Source organism: Tursiops truncatus, chromosome 7 (assembly GCF_011762595.2).
Source record: "Tursiops truncatus isolate mTurTru1 chromosome 7, mTurTru1.mat.Y, whole genome shotgun sequence".
Lineage (NCBI taxonomy): Eukaryota > Metazoa > Chordata > Mammalia > Artiodactyla > Delphinidae > Tursiops > Tursiops truncatus.
In genome coordinates, this window is record NC_047040.1 from 7822003 (window position 1) to 7843174 (window position 21172).

Consider the following 21172-nt stretch of genomic DNA (forward strand, 5'->3'; position numbering starts at 1 on the left):
CATATTCCTTAACTGTCCCTCTCCAGCCTCTGGTAAACATAAATTTGTTTCTATGTCTGTGAGTCTGTTATATATAGATTCATTTGTATTATTTTTTAGAATCCATATATAAGTGATACCATATAGTATTTTTCTTTCTGTCTGTCTCTGTCTTCACTAAGCATTATATTCTCTGGGTCCATCCATGTTGCTGCCAATGGCAGTATTTCACTCTTTTGTATGGCTGAGTAATATTCCAATGTATATATACCACATCTTCTTAAGCCAATCGTCTGTTGATCAGCACCTGGGTTGTTTTCATGTCTTGGCTATTGAACCCAGGTCCACAGCAGTGAAAGCCCGAGTCTTAAGTGAGCACCTGGGTTGTTTTCATGTCTTGGCTATTGAACCCAGGTCCACAGCAGTGAAAGCCTGAGTCTTAATCACTGGGACACCAGGGAATTCCCCTCAAGCACATACTTAAAAACAATCCACCTGAAGCAGTGTAGCCCCAGTGAACTCCCCAGGTATCGAGTGCCAAACTTAATTAGTTGCCAGAGTCTTCTTATTAAGCCAAATTACTTTGCAAAAATAATTAAATGGAAAAGGTAGCTAAGAAAAGCATGACTTCAGCAGTAAGTTTCCATGAAAAAATTAAACATTTTCAAAATGTTTCACCAACAAACATGCAAAGATGTGGCTGGACCTAGAGACTGTCATACAGAATGAAGTGAGAAAGAGAAAAACAAATATCATACATTAACACATATACGTGGAATCTAGAAAAAATGGTGCAGATGAACGGTTTGCAAGGCAGAAATAGAGACACAGCTGTAGAGAACAAACGTATGGACACCAAGGGGGGAAAGGGGGGAAGGGGAGGGGGGCGGTGGTGGTGGGATGAATTGGGAGATTGGAATTGACATATATACACTAATATGCATAAAATAGATAACTAATAAGAACCTGCTGTAAAAAAATAAATAAATAAAATACATATATGCAAAAAAACAAACAAACATGTACTCTCATCCTTTCACCCTTCCAAGAGTTTATATTATGTGCTTCTTTTCAGAGGATAAGAGAGAAATAAAATGTTAATTTTTCTCAAAGGAGGTAACAGCAAACTGGCTTGGAAAGCCACCACTCAAACTTTTCTACTAGAGACAGTTGATGTTACGCTCAACAGACTGCAGGTGATTACTATGATATTTTAAATAAAGATAAAATTAACACTGCAAATTCACCACCACACTCACAGAATGGGATTTCATATACTCAGTATTTTTTTTACAGTTTCCAATTACAAACCATTAGAGATCTTTAGAACAGTCTTTCTGTTCAATTTCCAATTTAGCCACAGGCTAGCAGCTGTGGCCTGCACACTTTGCCAAACCTGACCCACCCTAGTCCCTAAGGAATAGCTACCGTGCCAGTCACAAAGACGGTTCATGATAAGCTTCTCAGAGAAATAAGAAGAGGCAACCAGTAAATAAAGAGTGAACAACTGAAGTGTGGCACAACATCATCAACTGCCTTCTGCAATTTATAAAGTAATGGGATCTCTCCGACTTCTCTACAATGAAAATAAAGCTGTCTAGAGGTCATCCGATCCCATCATCATGTGTCAAAACGTATGCAATCAGATGCCTCTTTCGGAAGCAGCTACACCACTCTTAGCTTAGAGAGTTAAGAGGGTAAGATGCTGGTACTGTCATGTTTCTATCCCAAGAAACGAAGAGAAGCAGGGCTGAATTGAACCTCGAACAATACACAAATCTATAGATACTGAATCACAACTCAGCTCTTACTTGATTCATTCAGAAGCCTGCATCTATTGCAGCATCTCTTATTTTAAAGATACTTGAGGCCAGAAACTATCAAACTCTTAGAGGAAAACATAGGCAGAACACTCTATGACATAAATCACAGCAAGATCCTTTTTGACCCACCTCTTAGAGAAATGGAAATAAAAACAAAAATAAACAAATGGGACCTAATGAAACTTCAAAGCTTTTGCACAGCAAAGGAAACCATAAACAAGACCAAAAGACAACCCTCAGAATGGGAGAAAATATTTGCAAATGAAGCAACTGACAAAGGATTAATCTCTAAAATTTATAAGCAGCTCATTCAGCTCAATAACAAAAAAGCAAACAACCCAATCCAAAAATGGGCAGAAGACCTAAATAGACATTTCTCCAAAGAAGATATACAGATGCCAACAAACACATGAAAGAATGCTCAACATCATTAATCATTAGAGAAATGCAAATCAAAACTACAATGAGATATCATCTCACACCAGTCAGAATGGCCATCATCAAAAAATCTAGAAACAATAAATGCTGGAGAGGGTGTGGAGAAAAGGGAACACTCTTGCACTGCTGGTGGGAATGTGAATTGGTACAGCCACTATGGAGAACAGTATGGAGGTTCCTTAAAAAACTACAAATAGAACTACCATATGACCCAGCAATCCCACTACTGGGCATATACCCTGAGAAAACCAAAATTCAAAAAGAGTCATGTACCAAAATGTTCATTGCAGCTCTATTTACAATAGCCCAGAGATGGAAACAACCTAAGTGTCCATCATTGGATGAATGGATAAAGAAGATGTGGCACATATATACAATGGAATATTACTCAGCCATAAAAAGAAACGAAATTGAGCTCTTTGTAATGAGGTGGATAGACCTAGAGTCTGTCATACAGAGTGAAGTAAGTCAGAAGGAGAAAGACAAATACCGTATGCTAACACATATATATGGAATTTAAGGGAAAAAAAATGTCATGAAGAACCTAGGGGTAAGACAGGAATAAAGACACAGACCTACTAGAGAATGGACTTGAGGGTATGGGGAGGGGGGAGGGTAAGCTGTGACAAAGTGAGAGAGAGGAATGGACATATATACACTACCAAACGTAAGGTAGATAGCTAGTGGGAAGCAGCCGCATAGCACAGGGAGATCAGCTCGGTGCTTTGTGACCACCTGGAGGGGTGCGATAGGGAGGGTGGGAGGGAGGGAGACGCAAGAGGGAAGAGATATGGGAACATGTATATGTATAACTGATTCACTTTGTTATAAAGTAGAAACTAGCACACCATTGTAAAGCAATTATACTCCAATTAAAAAAAAAAAGATACTTGAGGACAGCTCAATATTAAAAGTTTGAGTCAATCCCTCCTAACTTTTTTTTTCCAAATTAACAAACTGTAATTGTTTTCTCAAAGATACATTTCTTTTCATATACATCCATCATACACTGTAAACAAAAAAAGCAGTGTACATGAAATAAGAGAAAATAAATAGCATAGGTATTTATAGGAGAAGAAAATCCATAGCATAGGTAAGGAGGCTCTAGTCTGGAGCACAGCTGAGTTTCCAGCAGTATAACCTCTTAACTACTTTTTAAGGCCAAGGAATTCATTCCTTCATTTGAATGCCAGAAGACTTGCTCTATCCATCAGAAAGAATAGAAAAAAAAGAAAAATGGATAATGATCAACCTGTTGGAAATATAAAGGGATCTATGGGTAATCTAACTAAATATATAGGAGGCAGGAGTGGGGAGGATAGCCCAAGTATACTATGATGGTCAGAACATCCTCCACCGATGGAATAGCTCCCTTTGGACCAGAAATAAATTCCACAGATGTACAAAGAGTGCCCCCCATGATGAGATGCACAAAAAAGCTACAGAACTCCTTGCACCAACATAATTCAGAACTGAAACTGTGCTTTTTATAAAAGGCCAGGTTTTTACATCTGGTCCATTTTTCCTCTTTATCTTATTCCCAAATGGGATAGAAAGGCACCTCAATAATATCAATTTATCTTGGTTTTGTGAAAAAGTTACATGGTTCTTTCTTACTTTTACTGAGAACAAGAGAACACTATCAGGTACACACAGAAGTAACATCCCATGTATGTTGAGTTTGTCAGAGGAAAATGAATATCAACTTTCTATCAGTAGAAATTATAATAAACCTAAATCATGTTCCCCCAAAACAAAGTACTTTTTTATACCTGATGATCAATTCATTGTTTCTAGCCTGTTGATATATGTAGACATTTTAACACAGAAAGTGACACTGTATAAGTTCTCAACTGTTTTTAGAGTCAATAAGAATAAACCTAAATAATTTCATCAAATCTAGTCTATTTTTATTTCTCCAAAAACTTTAGAATTTTAAAGTTATGAAGAACATTAGACAATATTTAATCCACCCCTTCATTTTACAATTAAGGAAACTTTCCGTTTCTTATTGTCAGAGCTGAGGTTTCATCTTCTATCAATTCCTATCTTTATTGTCCCTGCTAAAGCAGGGACAGGTAACCGTCAGGCCCTGCATCTGATATCCTACCTTCTAGTCTACCTGTGAGCATTCTTCCAGTTCATACAAGTTCACAGTTGACATGGGCACGAGCTACGTATACTCAGAAATCTAGACCAGTGGTGGGATCTACCTACATGTAATTCATTGCCTCTACTATCTCCCCCTTCAACTGCTCTCCATAATGCTTCTAAAACCTGAAACTGACCAGAAAATCTACAAAACTAGAATGCAGGATTGTGCCAGTGTCCAAAACTGGAGTATCTACAATCACTTACAGCTGGGTCTTGATAGAGCTTCTGTAGTAGAGGTGAGTCATTTAGCACTTTTTCTCCCTCTGAGACAATTTTATTACTCCATCAGTGGCCAGATAAGAGAATAAAAGAGGTATAGAAGTAAGCCAATCCTAATATCACAACTGTGTAAAAACTTCTAAATAGGACATGCCAGGAATACAATTTCAAGTGGGAGAACAACTTGAGCTTTTGAAACGTCAATAACTTTTGCTTAACTTCCTTTAACAAGCCAGATTAAACAGTGGCAACACATCATTTGCAAATTTAAATCACATGAACTTAACTTACAGGAACATAACCAGGCCAACACTTCAGAGGACCTCTGCTCTGGCCCTCCTCCGACCACACCCCTCCTCAACAGGTAAGGAGCTCTCAAGGCTAAATGGATTGTAATCAGCCCCAAGCCCACTTCCAGGGCATATATAAGCACCTTCCCCAGGTCTATCTTCCCAAACGCAGACCACATCACAGGTGGCACCCCTAGACTCGACAGGTGGCTAATGGGTGGGTATTTCTAAAGGGTATGGGCAGAGCTTGGACATGTGGGATAAGATGCTCACCTAGAGGGCAAGGGCCCTTGCTGAATGCAGGGGAGGAGGCAGGAGGGCAGCAAAGAGGGGACAGGGAGCAAGAACTGGGAAGGGAAGAGGGGCAGGCCAGAGGTGGACCCTCTCCATGCAGCCACCTTTCAGCATGGAGCTCCGAGGAGTCTGAGAATTCTACGTCTGAACCCCAGTACAAGTACATGGAGGTATACTTGGCAAGGAATATATTTTACCTGTCATGAATGTATTTTACTTAACAGTTTGTTAGTCTGATTTATAACTTTTACGTATTTAATATAAGGTACGTGTGCCTCCATCTGTATCTCGTCCTAGGCCATACACTCGTTAGGAGCCGGCCTAATAGGGATCTAACAGAGAAATTCAATACTGTGCACTAAGAAAAGAGAGAAAGCAAGCAGAAAAATTTTCAAAATACTGTATGTAGTTCCACTTATCATTCCCATCGATGAGAGCGAACCTCAGTGTGCAGGGAGGGCGATTTGCTCAGTTCCCAGGTACCTCTCAGGGTGAACTCCTTACTGCACTGGGTATGATTCTCGTGCTTAAAAAATCCATGTTTGAGCTTCCCTAGTGGCGCAGTGATTGAGAGTCTGCCTGCCAATGCAGGGGACACGGGTTCGTGCCCCGGTCCGGGAAGATCCCACATGCCGCGGAGCGGCTGGGCCCGTGAGCCGTGGCCACTGGGCCTGCGCATCCGGAGCCTGTGCTCCGCAACGGGAGAGGCCACAACAGTGAGAGGCCTGCGTACCGCAAAAAAAAAAAAAAAAAAAAAAAAAGAAAATCCATGTTTTTCACACAGTGGGGCCCCTAGTATAATTGAGCTCCTTCAACTGGTGTGCCAAAGAAGAAACAATCACCCTTTCTAATGTGGAGAAAATGCTGGTTATGCTAGACTTATTGAGAGATGGTTACTCCCTCTCCAACATGGCATATTCCTAAGAGATTTTCATTGGTAATTTTTATGATTATTGAATGTGAATTTCACCTTATGAGCAAACTCTGAAATCTAACACCCACGTAAACTGTGTGATGGAATAGCTCCCGCAGCTAAGTTACTACCTCAAATCTGACGCTCAATTCTATAATCTAAGCACCAGGGTCAGCAATATATACCATGTTCTGTCACAGGAACAGAAAATGACTAAGAGAGAACAAGGTGACATGTGACATTTTTTATCTAAGCCAGTGGGTAAGACCTAAACTTGAGATACAAATGTGAATCCTTGGCTTCAGGACAAGGGCAAGGGAAAAAAGGGCAAAACTGAACTTCGGAATAGGTCTTACGTTATTGAAACAACAACAGTAATATACCTATGAAGTACATGACTGAACTTGTATTCTCATTAAACTTGTCATTTTACAAAATGAAATATGTTAACTGAAATATATGTATTCCATTTCCTCATCTATGAGCCGAAGTTTCTTCCTATAATCTCTTCCCCTGTGAAAAATCTAATTCTATGGCTATCCTATTTATGGTATCCTGGAAAAGTTAGGCCAAGAATTTAAGAATACTGCTCTCCCAGCTTTGCACAATCAAACCTTATCCAGAGACCTGCTACTAATAATATGTCAGAGTGAACTTCCCTTAATGAGAGAGAGCCTATTAAAATGAGTCATGAACCTAAGAAAGACTATAAAGAGCCAATGGTAAAAAGCCTTGTACCAAGTCCTATCACCTGCACAAAAGTGAAGTGAGAAACTGACCAGAAAAAATAATAATAATACACATTATTTTTGGACAAAGTTGCAGAATAGCTCATGCAGTAGATTGAAAGTACATAGCATATTTGTTTAGGAGAGATTAACTTAAATCAGTGGAAAAACCCATAAATCCTTTTAAGCTATAAACCAAGGGTGTCCAATTACAAGAACTGGTGGGTATCTGTGTGGGTTCAGCCGCTCCCTGCAGCCTAGTAACAAATGCCATCCCTTTCATTTGAAGTGTGATTTTTAAGATTGGCAGAAGGGGCTGTTAACCAAAGGCAAATTTTGTTTATTTAAATTTGAAACAAATCCTTGCCCATCCTCAATTTTGTTTTACTACTCTGTTTTTTAGTTAGAATATATAATTTCAGTTTTACAGCACATCTAAAAAATTAAATGTGACATTGGGTTTATTATAAAGTTATTGAACTTACCGGGGAAGGAATGAAGGCTTCATGAAACTTCTTCGGATTAATTCTCAATACACCCTTTAAAATAAAAAATAAAACCTGTGAAAATTTAACTAGTTACACACTTACAATCTTTCCATACATATGTTACTAGTCAATAAAAAGTTTAAAATTAATTAAACAATTCGATCTAGGAAACAAGTTAGATGTATGAGAACTATTCATTAAATGCATGAAATATGATTTATACTGATGTCTGTATCACAGAGTTCTATCAAACACTAAAAGCTCACATTGGCACCTTGCAGTGAATGGGCAGAGGTGAGAAGCAACAGAGACTGGCGTGGAGTGGGAAAGTGGCAACTGTTGGGATTTTATGTGCCCTTATATGCTAGTCTTCAAATATAAACCTTTACTTTAAGAACAAGGTTACGGGGGATTATGCCTCACTACACAATGGCCTTTTTTTATTCTATAAGACCTTCCCACAATTGCTTGCTTCTGTGACAATTTTCAAAGTGATACAGGTTGACTTCCAGGTTGAATACTTAGTCTCGAGGGGCTGGATGCATATTTTTTACTCTGGCCCCTCTGCAGAGCTGAATGAGTCAATAATTCAAAATGGTCCAGAACCAGCTCTTAATGTAAGTGGGAATCCTGGCTCCAACAGCCAGGCCACCCAGTCTGCCTACAACTTCACGTCAGTCCAGCACGAAGTCAGGGTCTGCCTCTATTTATGCACAGGGGTGCAGGTGGGGCCGTCTTCAACAGCAGTTCAGTATTTTAGGCTCTTGCAGGAAGCTGTAACCCTCCCCACTTACAGCTGCATCTGAAGGCCACTGGAACACACGGATGGAGGCAGTTATTTTCCTAAGAGTCAGACTCAAAGGGTGTCTTGAGAAAGTGTTTTAAATAACATCTCTCCCCTAAAATACTGAAAGACCCAGAGACACACAATTAACAAAATAGGTGAGGGCATAAAATAAAGCAGAAAATAATTCCTTCTTTCACTGGTACACCATGTTTAAATTACAAATTTCCATGCAACAGTTTATATTACTGTTAAATCCCACACAGACTACTATAAATCCTCATTCAGTCCTTAATTTAATAATTATTTACTGAATTCTGATTATGTGCCAGACCCTGAGACAGACAATGTGGGAGAGTGAGAACCAAGCTCAGCCTTTGTTTACAAAGTAAAACATGAAGAATGCCACAAGTGAGGGGACAGCGTACTTTCAGCTAGGGGCACTAGGCAAGGCTCCAGAGATGGTGTCTGACCTGGTCCTTGATGGAGGAGTAAAATTTGAAGATAAATCAGAAAGGAAATATAGGCAAGAGTGATTAAGAGGGCAAATACTCTTCTACCACCATGCTGTATTAGGGTAAGAGACAGAGGGACTGGGAAGTAAGGCAGGCAAAGCTCCCACAGGCCAGTCCCTTTTCTATGAATGTCGTTGCAATTGCACTTTTAGGGCAGCTGTTTCTTGTTGGGAGAGGGAGGAAAAGGCTTATTGTATTTATCCTCAATATTCATCCACTCACTCAACAAATATCTCCTGACAATTAGCATGACAGGCACTATGCTAAGTGATGGGGCCACAATGGAGAGAGAGTAATAATAGATAGGCTCTACCCTCATAGCTTACAGTCTAGTGAGAGGAAATAAACACTCCAAATAAATAAAAGTAAACTCATTGATTTTTTAAAATTCATTTTCTGACCCAAGTTTCTTTTTTTTCAACTGCTAATCTTCTATCATCCCTTCAAGCTCAGTGAATGGTTAGTACATGAAGAAGTATAGAGATGAGAATGCCTTCTGCTTTGAAAGTACCTTTAATTACAGAGCACTCAGAAATGCCACAGCTGGACTCAGGGGAAAGAAACAGGTTGCTCAGGGCTGTATCCTGCTCTATTTTGTTTGTCTGTGTGTTTTTTTAATTGAGATATGTTTGATGTACAATGTTATATAAGTTACAGGTATATAACAGTGATTTGCAATTTTTAAAGGTTATATACTCAATGTACTGTTATTATAAAATATCTCGACTCTATTGAAAAGAATAACTACTGGGCTTCCCTGGTGGCGCACTGGTTGGGAGTCCGCCTGCCGATGCAGGGGACATGGGTTCGTGCCCCGGTCCGGGAAGATCCCACATGCCGCGGAGCAGCTGGGCCGGTGAGCCATGGCCGCTGAGCCTACGCGTCTGGAGCCTGTGCGTCTGGAGCCTGTGCTCCACAATGGGAGAGGCCACAACAGTGAGAGGCCCGTGTACCACAAAAAAAAAAAAAAAAAAGAACAACTATTAAAAGGACCAAAAAGATTCTATACTTGATTGTCTATCCCACACTTCCTGATATATAAAAGCACACAAGGAGGGATACATGCCTTGTTCAAGAAAACTGTTTGCAATTTGACTGGAGCATACTCTTAAGAACTGGACCTCAGGAACAGATCCCCTGAGAGTACAGATCACACTAAGAAAGAAAAATCTCTAGCAGAGTCCACAGCAGACCACGGTCATCCCCACAGCCTGAAGAAGCTGTCAGGAAAGCAACTCAAGAAATGGCCTTGTAACTGAAAGAGACTTCTAGCAGATGTCTTGTCTTACTCACCTACATACATAAGTCCAGAACTTCCATTTCCATATTTCTATAACCATTGCCTAATCTGCCCCAAACCCTCCTCTCTTATTTTCCTCCTCAACCGTTTCCTAAGCCTGAAACTGGTGGCTCCAAATCCTCCATCTCTTTTCTGAATGCTCTGGTGCCTCCTTGCCTCCACTGAAACCTGATGTGACCAATTCCCTCCAAGTGCTCTCAAAGGGGGCCGATTTTCTCTCTCTTATCCCATATAGCTCAGGGACCAGAAGAAGAATGTTTCCCCCCCCCCTGCTTCCCCACTACAGCTTTAAAAATTCTCCCATTCTCTATCAAAATCCCCAGATACTTAGAAGTGCATGTCACTGGCTCCTGCTATACCTCCTTGGTGCTGGCATCTTCAAACCTTCTGATCGTACCCCTAATTTACTAATGCTGCTTTACAACAAACGCTAAAGAAACTTCTCTAGGTGGGAAACACAAGAAAAGAAAAAGACCCACAAAAACAAACCCAAAACAATTAAGAAAATGGTAATAGGAACATACATACTGATAACAACCTTGAATGTAAATGGATTAAATGCCCCAACCAAAAGACACAGACTGGCTGAAGGGATATAAAAACAAGACCCATCTATATGCTGTCTACAAGAGACCCACTACAGACCTAGGGACACATACAGACTGAAAGTGAAGGGATGGAAAAAAGATATTCCATGCAAATGAAAATCAAAAGAAAGCTGGAGTATCAACACTTGTATCAGATTTTTAAAATAAAGACTGTTACAAGAGATAAGGAGGGACACGACATAATGATCAAAGGATCAACACAAGAAGAAGATATAACAATTATAAATGTTTACGCACCCAACATATGAGCACCTCAACACATAAGGCAAATGCTAACAACCATAAACGGAGGAACCGACAGTAACACAATAACAGTAGGGGACTTTAACACCCCACTTCACTAATGGACAGATCATCCAAACAGAAAATAAATAAGGAAACACAAGCTTTAAATGACACAACAGACCAGATAGATTTAATTGATATTTATAGAACATTCCACCCAGGGCTTCCCTGGTGGCGCAGTGGTTGAGAGTCCGCCTGCCGATGCAGGGGACACGGGTTCGTGCCCCGGTCCAGGAAGATGCCACATGCCACGGAGCAGCTGGGCCCGTGAGCCATGGCTGCTGAGCCTGCGCGTCCGGAACCTGTGCTCCACGATGGGAGAGGCCACAACAGTGAGAGGCCTGCATAGCGCAGAAAAAAAAAAAAGAACATTCCACCCAAAAGTGGCAGAATACACTTTCTTCTCAAGTGTACATGGAACATTCTCCAGGATAGATCACATCTTGGGTCACAAATCAAGACTCAGTAAATTTAAGAAAATTGAAATTGTATCAAGCATCTTTTCTGACCACAACACTATGAGACTGGAAATCAATTACAGGAGAAAAACTGTAAAAAACACAAATACCTGGAGGCTAAACAGTGTGCTACTAAATAACCAAGAGATGACTGAAGAAATCAAAGAAGAAATTTAAAAATACATAGAGAAAAATGACAACGAAAACACGACAACCCAAAACCTATGGGATGCAGCAAAAGCAGTTCTAAGAGGGAAGTTTATAGCAATTCAATCTCACCTCAAGAAACAAGAAAAATCTCAAATAAACAATCTAACCCTACACTTAAAACAACTAGAGAAAGAATAACAAAGAAAACCCAAAATCAGTAGAAGGAAAGAAATCGTAACAATCAGAGCAGAAATAAATGAAATAGAAATGAAGAAAACAATAGCAAAGATCAATAAAACTAAAAGCTGGTTCTTTGAGAAGGTAAACAAAATTGATAAACCATTAGCTAGACTCATCAAGAAAAATAGGGAGAGGACTCAATTCAATAAAATTAGAAATGAAAAAGGAAAAATCACAATTGAGACTGCAGAAATACAAAGGATTATAAGAGACTACTACAAACAACTATATGCCAATAAAATGGACAACCACGAAGAAATGGACAAATTCTTGGAAAGGTACAATTTTCCAAGACTGAACCACGAAGAATTAGAAAATATAAACAGACCTATCACAAGTAATGAAATTAAAACCATAATTAAAAATCTTCCAACAAACAAAAGTCCAGGACCAGATGGCTTCACAGGTGAATTCTATAATACATTTAGAGAGGAGCTAACACCCATCCTTCTCAAACTCTTCCAAAAAATTGCAGAGGGCGAAACACCTCAAATTCATTCTACGAAGCCACCATCACCCTGATACCAAAGCTGGAAAAAGATAACACAAAAAAAGAAAATTATAGACCAATATCACTGATGAACATAGATGCAAAAATCCTGAACAAAATACTAGCAAACAGAGTCCAACAACACATTAAAAAGATCATACACCATGATCAAGTGGGATTTATCCCAGGGATGCAAGGATTCTTCAATATAGGCAAATCAATCAATATGATACACCACTAACAAATTAAGAAATAAAAACCATATGATCATCTCAATAGATGCAGAAAAAGCTTTTGACAAAATTCAACACCCATTTATGATAAAAACTCTGCAGAAAATGGACATAGAGGGAACCTACCTCAACATAATAAAGGCCATATATGACAAACCCACAGCAAGCATCATACTCAATGGTGAAAAACTGAAAGCATTTCCAGTAAGATCAGGAACAAGACAAGGATGTCCACTCTCACCACTCTTATTCAACATAGTTTTGGAAGTCCTAGCCACAGCAATCAGAGAAGAAAAAGAAATAAAAACAATACAAATTGGAAAAGAAGAAGTAAAACTGTCACTGTTTGTAGATGACATGATACTATACATAGAAAACCCTAAAGATGCCACAAAAAAACTACTAGAACTAATCAATGAATTTGGTAGGGTTGCAGGATACAAAATGAAATCTCTGGCATTCCTATACACCAACAACAAAAAATCAGAAAGAGAAATTAAGGAAACACTCCCATTTACCACTGCAACAAAAAGAATAAAATACGTAGGAACAAACCTGCCTAAAGAGGCAAAAGACTTGTACTCAGAAAACTATAAAACAATGCTGAAAGAAATCAAAAATGACATAAGCAGATGGAGAAACATACCACACTCTTGGATTGGAAGAATCAATATTGTGAAAATGACTATACTGCCCAAAGCAATCTACAGATTCAATGCAATCCCTATCAAACTACCAATGGCATTCTTCACAGAACTAGAACAAAAAATTTTACAATTCGTATGGAAACACAAAAGATCCCAAATAGCCAAAGCAAACTTGAGAAAGAAAAACGGAGCTGGAGGAATCAGGCTCCCCAACTTCAAACTATACCACAAAGCTACAGTAATCAAGACAATATGGTACTGGCACAGAAACAGAAATATAGATCAATGGTACAGGACAGAATGCCCAAAAATAAACCCACGCACATATGGGCACCTAATTTATGACAAAGGAGGCAAGAACATACAATGGAGGAAAGACAGCCTCCTCAATAAGTGGTGCTGGAAAAACTGGACAGCTACATGTAAAAGAATGAAATTAGAACACTACCTAACACCATACACAAAAATAAACTCCAGGGCTTCCCTGGTGGTGCAGTGGTTGAGAGTCCGCCTGCCAATGCAGGGGACACGGGTTCATGCCCCGGTCCGGGAAGATCCCACATGCCGCGGAGCACCTAGGCCCGTGAGCCATGGCCGCTGAGCCTGCGCATCCGGAGCCTGTGCTCCACAACGGGAGAGGCCACAACAGTGAGAGGCCCGCGTACCACAAAAAATAATAATAATATTTAAAAAATAAACCCCAAATGGATTAAAGACTTAAATGTAAGACCAGACACTATAAAACTCTTGGAGGAAAACATAGGAAAAACACTCTTTGACATAAACCACAGCAAGATCCTTTTTGACCCACCTCCTAGAGTAACGGAAATAAAAACAAAAATAAACAAATGGGACTTAATTAAACTTAAAAACTTTTGCATAGCAAAGGAAACCATAAACAAGACAAAAAGACAACCCTCAGAATGGGAGAAAATATTTGCAAATGAAACAAGAGACAAAGGATTAATCTCCAAAATATACAAATAGCTCATGCATCTCAATGTCAAAAAAACAAACAATCCAATCAAAAAATGGGCAGAAGACTTAAATAGACATTTCACCAAGGAAGACATACAGATGGCCAAGAGGCACATGAAAAGATGCTCAACATCACTAATTATTAGAGAAATGCAAATCAAAACTACAATGAGGTATCACCTCACACCAGTCAGAATGGCCATTATCAAAAAATCTAGAAACAATAAACGCTGGAGAGGGTGTGGAGAAAACGGAACCCTCTTGCACTGTTAGTGGGAATGTAAATTGATACAGCCACTATGGAGAACAGTATGGAGGTTCCTTAAAAAACTACAAATAGAACTACCATATGACCCAGCAATCCCACTACTGGGCATATACCCTGAGAAAACCATAATTCAAAAAGAGTCATGTACCACAATGTTCATTGCAGCACTATTTACTATAGCCAGGACATGGAAGCAACCTAAATGTCCATCGACAGATGAATGGATAAAGAAGATGTGCCACATACATACAGTGGAATATTACTCAGCCATAAAAAGAAACGAAATTGAGTTATTTGTAGTGAGGTGGATGGATCTAGAGTCTGTCATACAAAGTGAAGCAAGTCAGAAAGAGAAAAACAAATACCATATGCTAACGCATATATAATGGAATCAAAAAAAAATGGTACTGATGAAACTAGTTGCAGGGCAGGAATAAAAAGGTATACATAGAGAATGGACTTGAGGACATTGGGTGGGATGGGGAAGCTGGGGCAAAGTGAGAGTAGCATTGACATATATACACTACCAAATGTAAAATAGTTGGCTGGTGGGAAGCAGCATCATAGCACAGGGAGATTGGCTCGGTGCTCTGCAATGACCTAGAGGGGTGGGATAGTGAGGATGGGAGGGAGGCTCAAGAGGGAGGGGATATGGGGACACGTGTATGCATATGGCTGATTTGCTTTGCTGTGCAACAGAAACTAACACAGTACTGTGAAGCAATTATACTCAAAGATCTATTAAAAAATAAGTAAATAAAAATAAAAAAATAAAAACATCTCTTATCTTTCAATAAAAGTTTCTTTGGGGAAAGAAAAAGGATGTCACAATATACTTAAGTTTGTATACAAAAGCTAACAAATGCTTACATCTAATATATATATTTAATAAGTTTAATTTTCTCCAACAGCATTCAAATTTCTTTTCTTGACTAGCCTTTTACCTTACCCATTAAGGCCTGCACAGATGGACTCTGTTTCTCTGCCTATGAAAATCTTATTTACAGTGTTGTATATTTCACACGGTGACCTCATATCTGGAACCCATTCCTTTTCCCATCTGCAAAGAACAACTGTTCTCATCTGTGGGGGGAGGCTCTGGCTGCAGAGTCTCATGATGTCACAGGCCAGGAGGAATCACTTACAAACTCCTGGGAATGAGAGTTGTTATATTGATCACCTTTTTTTTTTTAACATTAGCAAAGAGTTGCTTCAAAAGCAAAAATTAATATGAGGGAGCAAAAATAATACCATTGCAGAATAGTTTCCTGAGCCTATCTTTGTAAATTTTATAAACAATTTTTCTTCCAAGTCATAACAACAGAGGATCCTCTCATTCTTCTTCAAAGACAGTACCTTGATCCTTTATTCAGTCAGTAAATAAAGATTTATTCGATATAAATTTATTAAGCATCAATCAAATGCCAGTCATTGGGCTAATTTGTGGGAATAAAATATGGCCATGCCCACAAGGAAGTGAACAGTCCATTTGAGGAAATATAAATTCCAAGAAATGATAATAAGTTTAGAATAAAGGGTAAACAAAAATGTCGGCTTCAGGAAAGTGGTAATGGCCAATTCTGCTTGGAGAATTAAAGTGAGGCTTCGTAAAGGGGGTAACATTTAGGTAAGGTCAAGCACAATTACATGAAGATAGTGGGAGAAAGCATTCCCAACACCAGGAACAGTATGTACAAAGTCATAGAGGAATCAAAGAACAGAGTTTTTACTGGCAAAGTTTCGAAGATCAGGGTGAACTGAGCAGAGTGTACCTGGAAGAGAACGGCAGGAGATGAGAATGGGAAAAGCACAACAGGTCCTCATACACAGAACAAGATGAGGGCCAAGAAACTTGCAGATAAAATGAAGTTCAGTATGTGCCCTGAACGACAAACAGCAAATGAATGGATTAATGAATGAACAAATGTCCAACCGAACCTTTAACTTTCCTGAGAGACCTTATCAAAGAAATCAAGGGAAGCTTTAAAAAAAAAAAACCAACTGTACCTCTGAAATCAGAGCGAGCAACTAATTAATTTGTTAAAAACAAATTTTCATTCAAGAGTCTATATTAAGCACGTGACCACAGGTAAATACAAAAGGTGATAAAAAGGAAGAGAAGATGACAGTATGTGTTAATTAGCCGGATCTCCAGCCCCAAACACAAATATAGAAGCTGGACACTCGGACTGAGAGAAAATGGAACACAGTCGACATCTTCAAGCAAGCCAGGTAACACATGGCAATGTTTCTATACTAAACTAAGAATTATAAAATAGACTAATTCAAAGAATATGTGGCTTCGCCTCCCTCTCCATCTCACTGCCTACTACCTGCCTCAGATTTCACGCCTAAAGAGACCTAAGCTGCCTCACTCCATATTGTTTCACAGTTCGTGTCTTCATCAGTGTCACGACCTTTCCATAACTCCCTTCCCACACACACATAACACTCATTTAATAGACCCAAATGAGTCATCTTTCAATATTCACCGCAGGTGTCATCTCCTACAGTTCCTGGTTTCCCCCAACATTCTCCAGTAAGTGGTCACACTTTTATCTGAGCACTTACCCTTTATCCTCAAATCATCTGTTCACATGACTGCCTGCTCCACTACTGGGCTGCAGGCTCAAAGTATAGAAAGTCAGTCTCATCCACCTTCATCTCGGGAGCAACCACGCTGTGTGCTCCTAACTATATAAACTGTTCCTGGCTCACAGTGGATAGCTGAACGTTTGCTGAGCCAAACTGCTGAAATAGCTTGTAAAAATATTTTGTAAACTATAAAGCACTCAACAAATATTGTCTGCTGCTATTTACTGTTTCCTTTTCAAGCTTATTCTCTGTCAGGCAGCATCCATGTGCTCCAGGCGAACTGACCTATCAATGTTCCTTATAGCCACACGCTATATCCCACTTCTCTCTTAGCAGTCCACACTGGTCCCCTTGTAAAGCTCTTTCTCTCCACTTATTCAAACTGCACCAATCCATGGCCTGGCTCTAATATATCCCTTCCAATAAAGCACTCCTAGACAACCGTAACTGGAAGTAACGGTTCCCTTCTCTCAAACCTCAGAGCACTTTGTCACAGTCTGGTGGCACTTATCACCTCTAGTTATACTGCCGGTCTGAGAAGTGGGAAGCCCTGGGCCTGTTATGTCATCATTTCTCTCAAAGCACACAGCAGAGAAAAATGAACAGTTTCAATGAGTAATCGATTACTTCTGATTCCACATAATCAAGGAATAGCCTTCTAGTATATTTTAAGCACCTGAATAAGTGTTCCTCTCTTCAAGCCTTCTGAAACATCCTCCTTGGACAGGTAGGTTTCAAATATGCTTTTTTTCTTCCCTCGTGTGGTCTTGCTCTTTGACTTTTTGTCACCTGGTGAAGCACCAACGCCACGTGGGCCAGCCAAAGAGGACGCGCCTAGAAACATGAGGCATCAATCAACTCTACTCAAACGTCTATCTCCAAAACTGGAGATATTTCACCTTTTTTTTCTTATTTAGAAAGACCAAAACATAATAAAATTCCCTGATAATGATTTCAAATAGTCATAAAGAGGAAACATTGATAAGGAAACATGAATAAAATGTACACAGATTTGAGACCTGAATTTTAAATCAGCACCACAATATACACGGAACATAACCCGAATAATGGGTTCAGTATGCTTTGCTGGTTATAGACACAAACCTTTAAAAATAGGAATTACTAAAAGATCATCACTCTTCTAGAGGAGATTAAACAACTGTAATCAATATAACAATAAATTACGACAGCAAGAAAACACACAATTCTAAAGTAAATGACACAGGAGAATACTGAACAGGCCACCAAGGGAATTACAGTCTCCCTCAGTCCTAAGACCCGCCCTGCACCTCCATTCCACTTTAGTTCAGGTCTCCAGTTGCTAGAGCAGATTCCATTTTCCTTTTGCTACCTCTGGGGGTCCCCAGGGGCCGGAGGTTCAGCCGGTAGTCAGGATGGCTCATTACTGGTTCCACGGTCACCTCTTCTCTCTAGATCCCGGAGGGCCTCCACTGCTCAGCTCAGAGTTCTTCTGGCCTTGATCAGCTCAGTTGTCACTAGCTGAAACCAAAGAGAGATGGGTGACTGAAGAACTGTTAACCTGAAGCCTCCTCTGTGCTCTGGGAAATTTAGGGCTTGGATGGCAAAGGCAATGTGGTATCCCTCCTGGGTCCTGGCGTCACTTTCTCCTAGGCAGTTAGTCAAGCACACCATCTGTCCTCACTTGCTTTTCAAGGTCTTCAACTTCATGGGTATCACCAGCCTGCTTGTTTGGGCCCCTCCAACTAAAAATCTCCACAAATAGGGCAATGAGGTTGAAATTAAGGAGTTCTGAGGTTCTATTCAGCTAGGGGAATGTACAAGAGCAGGAGGGAATATGGTTTTGAAAAATGGTATAAAGATCTAGAATCTAAAGTCTATAATGAAATAGGTGCTAAACTAGGGCTCAAGAGATGCGGCATTTACTAAGTTTAACCTTAGACAAATGACGTTCTTCTACAAAATCAAATAAATCAATTCCTTAGCATTCATCAATATAAACATAACCTAATTTACTGCCACAACCAGATGTCCACAACTACGCATGGAACTGCAGATGATTCACTAGCTTTCAAAAAATGGGAATACTGTAGTTAGACATCTACTTCCCTACTCTTACCTGCCATCACTTCAAACCAGTCATCTGACCAGAAGCTCCGGCAGCTGCTCCTAAGGAATACAAGGCAGCTGCCTGGCTCAGCGGACTGGAATGTGGGGCCCTGCAGCTGGCCCCCTGGCCTTTGACCTGGACACTGAACATGTCATCACTACATCTACTTTCTATTCTCTGCTGGCCACAGGCCCAGGATTCAAGCCTATACTTGCAAATTCTCAAAATCTGGATGGGCAGCCTGCTTTCCCATAAAGTGGATCAAGATGTCATTCTGAACACTAAAACCCTTTCCTCTAAACTTCCCACACACATCCTTCACCAAAATGATGTAATTTTTCTTTAAATTGAAATTAATACTAACTCAGGAGAGCAGAAGCAACAGAGACAGAGTAACAAGCCACTTAGTGATATGTGAAGAGATTCAGAGATAAAGTCAAGAAGTTTCAAGAAGAGAGAGAAACAGATGGTCTTAGATAAACAACAAGGTAGTGGAAAAGGCACACAGAGGAGTCCAGACCATCTGCTGGTTTCATTCAGAAATGCATTCATCCACTCCTTAATTCAACAACTATTTCTGCAAGATACTATACACTAGGCATAGTGAGGGATACAAAAGTTAATTAGACTTATAGAACTCATATTAAAATAACAACTAATACAAGTTGGGGAGTGATAAGCACTTTTTTTTTACGTATGGGTAATGTACATATGATGGAAGAGAGAATCTCCAGATCAGGAAATCCAAGAGAGCTTCAGGAAAGATGTTAAGAGCTGAGAATGTGAGAAAAGCATACTGTTGGCAAAAGGAAAAAAATATATAGACACACAAACAGAAAAACACAGGCAGGTTCTTGCCACATTAATTCCATTTGGATGGAGTCCAGCCTATATGAAGGGAGGCAGTGGCAAGGAAAATAAAACAAGTTGGGAGGTCTAGAAAACCTGCCCCGTTTCTCAAAGGCGGTAGGGAATTTCTGAAGCATGAATGAGCGGAAGAGAAGAACAACAGACCAAAGTTGTGTTTCAGGAAAAATTAACCTGGCATAGCACATTTAGAGTCATCTAGAGTTGAGAAAGACTGGCAGCAGCTGCACCTCAGGGAAGAACCAGAACAGACTGGGTGAAAGGAAAGGAAGGCCCGAACTAGAGTTGCAGCTGCAGACACTGAAACGAACAGACCGTTAACATGGTATATTACATAGGAAAACTGGCACCACTTGGCAACCAGGCATTTCTGAAGGAGAGCAAGGAGGTGGCAATTGCGTGAGATTTCAAGTAAGGAGACTGGGAGATGATAACATCACTAAGTTAGAGAAGATGATGAATTCTACTTGGGGTATTATATACCTCTACATGGCAATACATACCTCTATATATACGCCTCTACACGTGGAAATACATACTTCTACATCAAGAACTTGAAAACTGGAGCATAACTTAGAGAGATGAATTAGCCAGCCATTTGCATAAAGACGGTAACCCAACGTTTTCTAGAATGGAAGAGATTGCCAAAAAGGGGTAAGGTGATGCAGAAGAGGGCCTAGGACAAAATCTGGGTGAGGGCAACTTTTTTTGCAAAGAGGAAGAAGAAGTAGAAAACATAATAAAGAAGCTAATAAAGATACAGGGGAAAAAAACAATAGAGTCTGATGCTAAGAAAACAAGGGAGACAATGACTTCCAAAGGAAGACAGGTTCATGATCAGGGTTTGCACGAACTACTAAGAAAACAAATAATGGCAGCCTTGGGTGGGGCAAGGGGCTGGAGCAAGCTGCAAGCAGGAGAAAGGCAATCCAAAACCAAGAGCCAGGATTGACAATGGGGCGCTTCATATCAAGGCTTGATGCAGGCAAGAGTTCAAAGTTAAGGGGAGATACTGCCAGTCAAGTGAGACGGAGGCACAGAGATCTCAACTCAAATGTCCTAGGCCAGCTGCATTTGTAACCTTTTTTCACAGCAAATGCCTCAGTTGGTGTGATTTACACCTAACTTTTCTGTCTAGCTCAGGAATATAAGGAATGTTTAGTTGAGATCATCACTATAATCCCACTGGCTCCCACAGTACCTAGGATAGAACAGGTGCTCAATAATCACTCCTTAAATGACTGGATGAGTTTGTTTTCATGAGCAAGCAGTGAGAACACCAAGCAAAGCAGGGTCATTCAGGGAAACCATGCTAAAAACAAATCAGCAAAGAATGGAA

At 39.9% G+C, this 21172-nt stretch overlaps 1 protein-coding gene across 17 annotated transcripts in view; it reads right to left on the bottom strand.

Moving 5' to 3' along the window:
- Positions 1-21172, bottom strand: part of DIS3L2 (DIS3 like 3'-5' exoribonuclease 2) — a 373682-nt gene that overhangs the window by 301332 nt on the left and 51178 nt on the right. For all 17 annotated transcript variants that reach the window (XR_012332932.1, XR_002173993.3, XR_002173994.3 and 14 more), the window contains exons 2-4: positions 18229-18377; positions 17554-17711; positions 7324-7377 (exon numbers count right to left, since the gene is read on the bottom strand). Coding sequence is in view for 14 of the 17 variants with exons in the window: in XM_073807105.1 (XP_073663206.1) it covers positions 7324-7377; positions 17554-17711; positions 18229-18280 (264 nt within the window). In the remaining 3 variants the exon portion in view is untranslated. The remainder of the gene's footprint in view (positions 1-7323; positions 7378-17553; positions 17712-18228; positions 18378-21172) is intronic.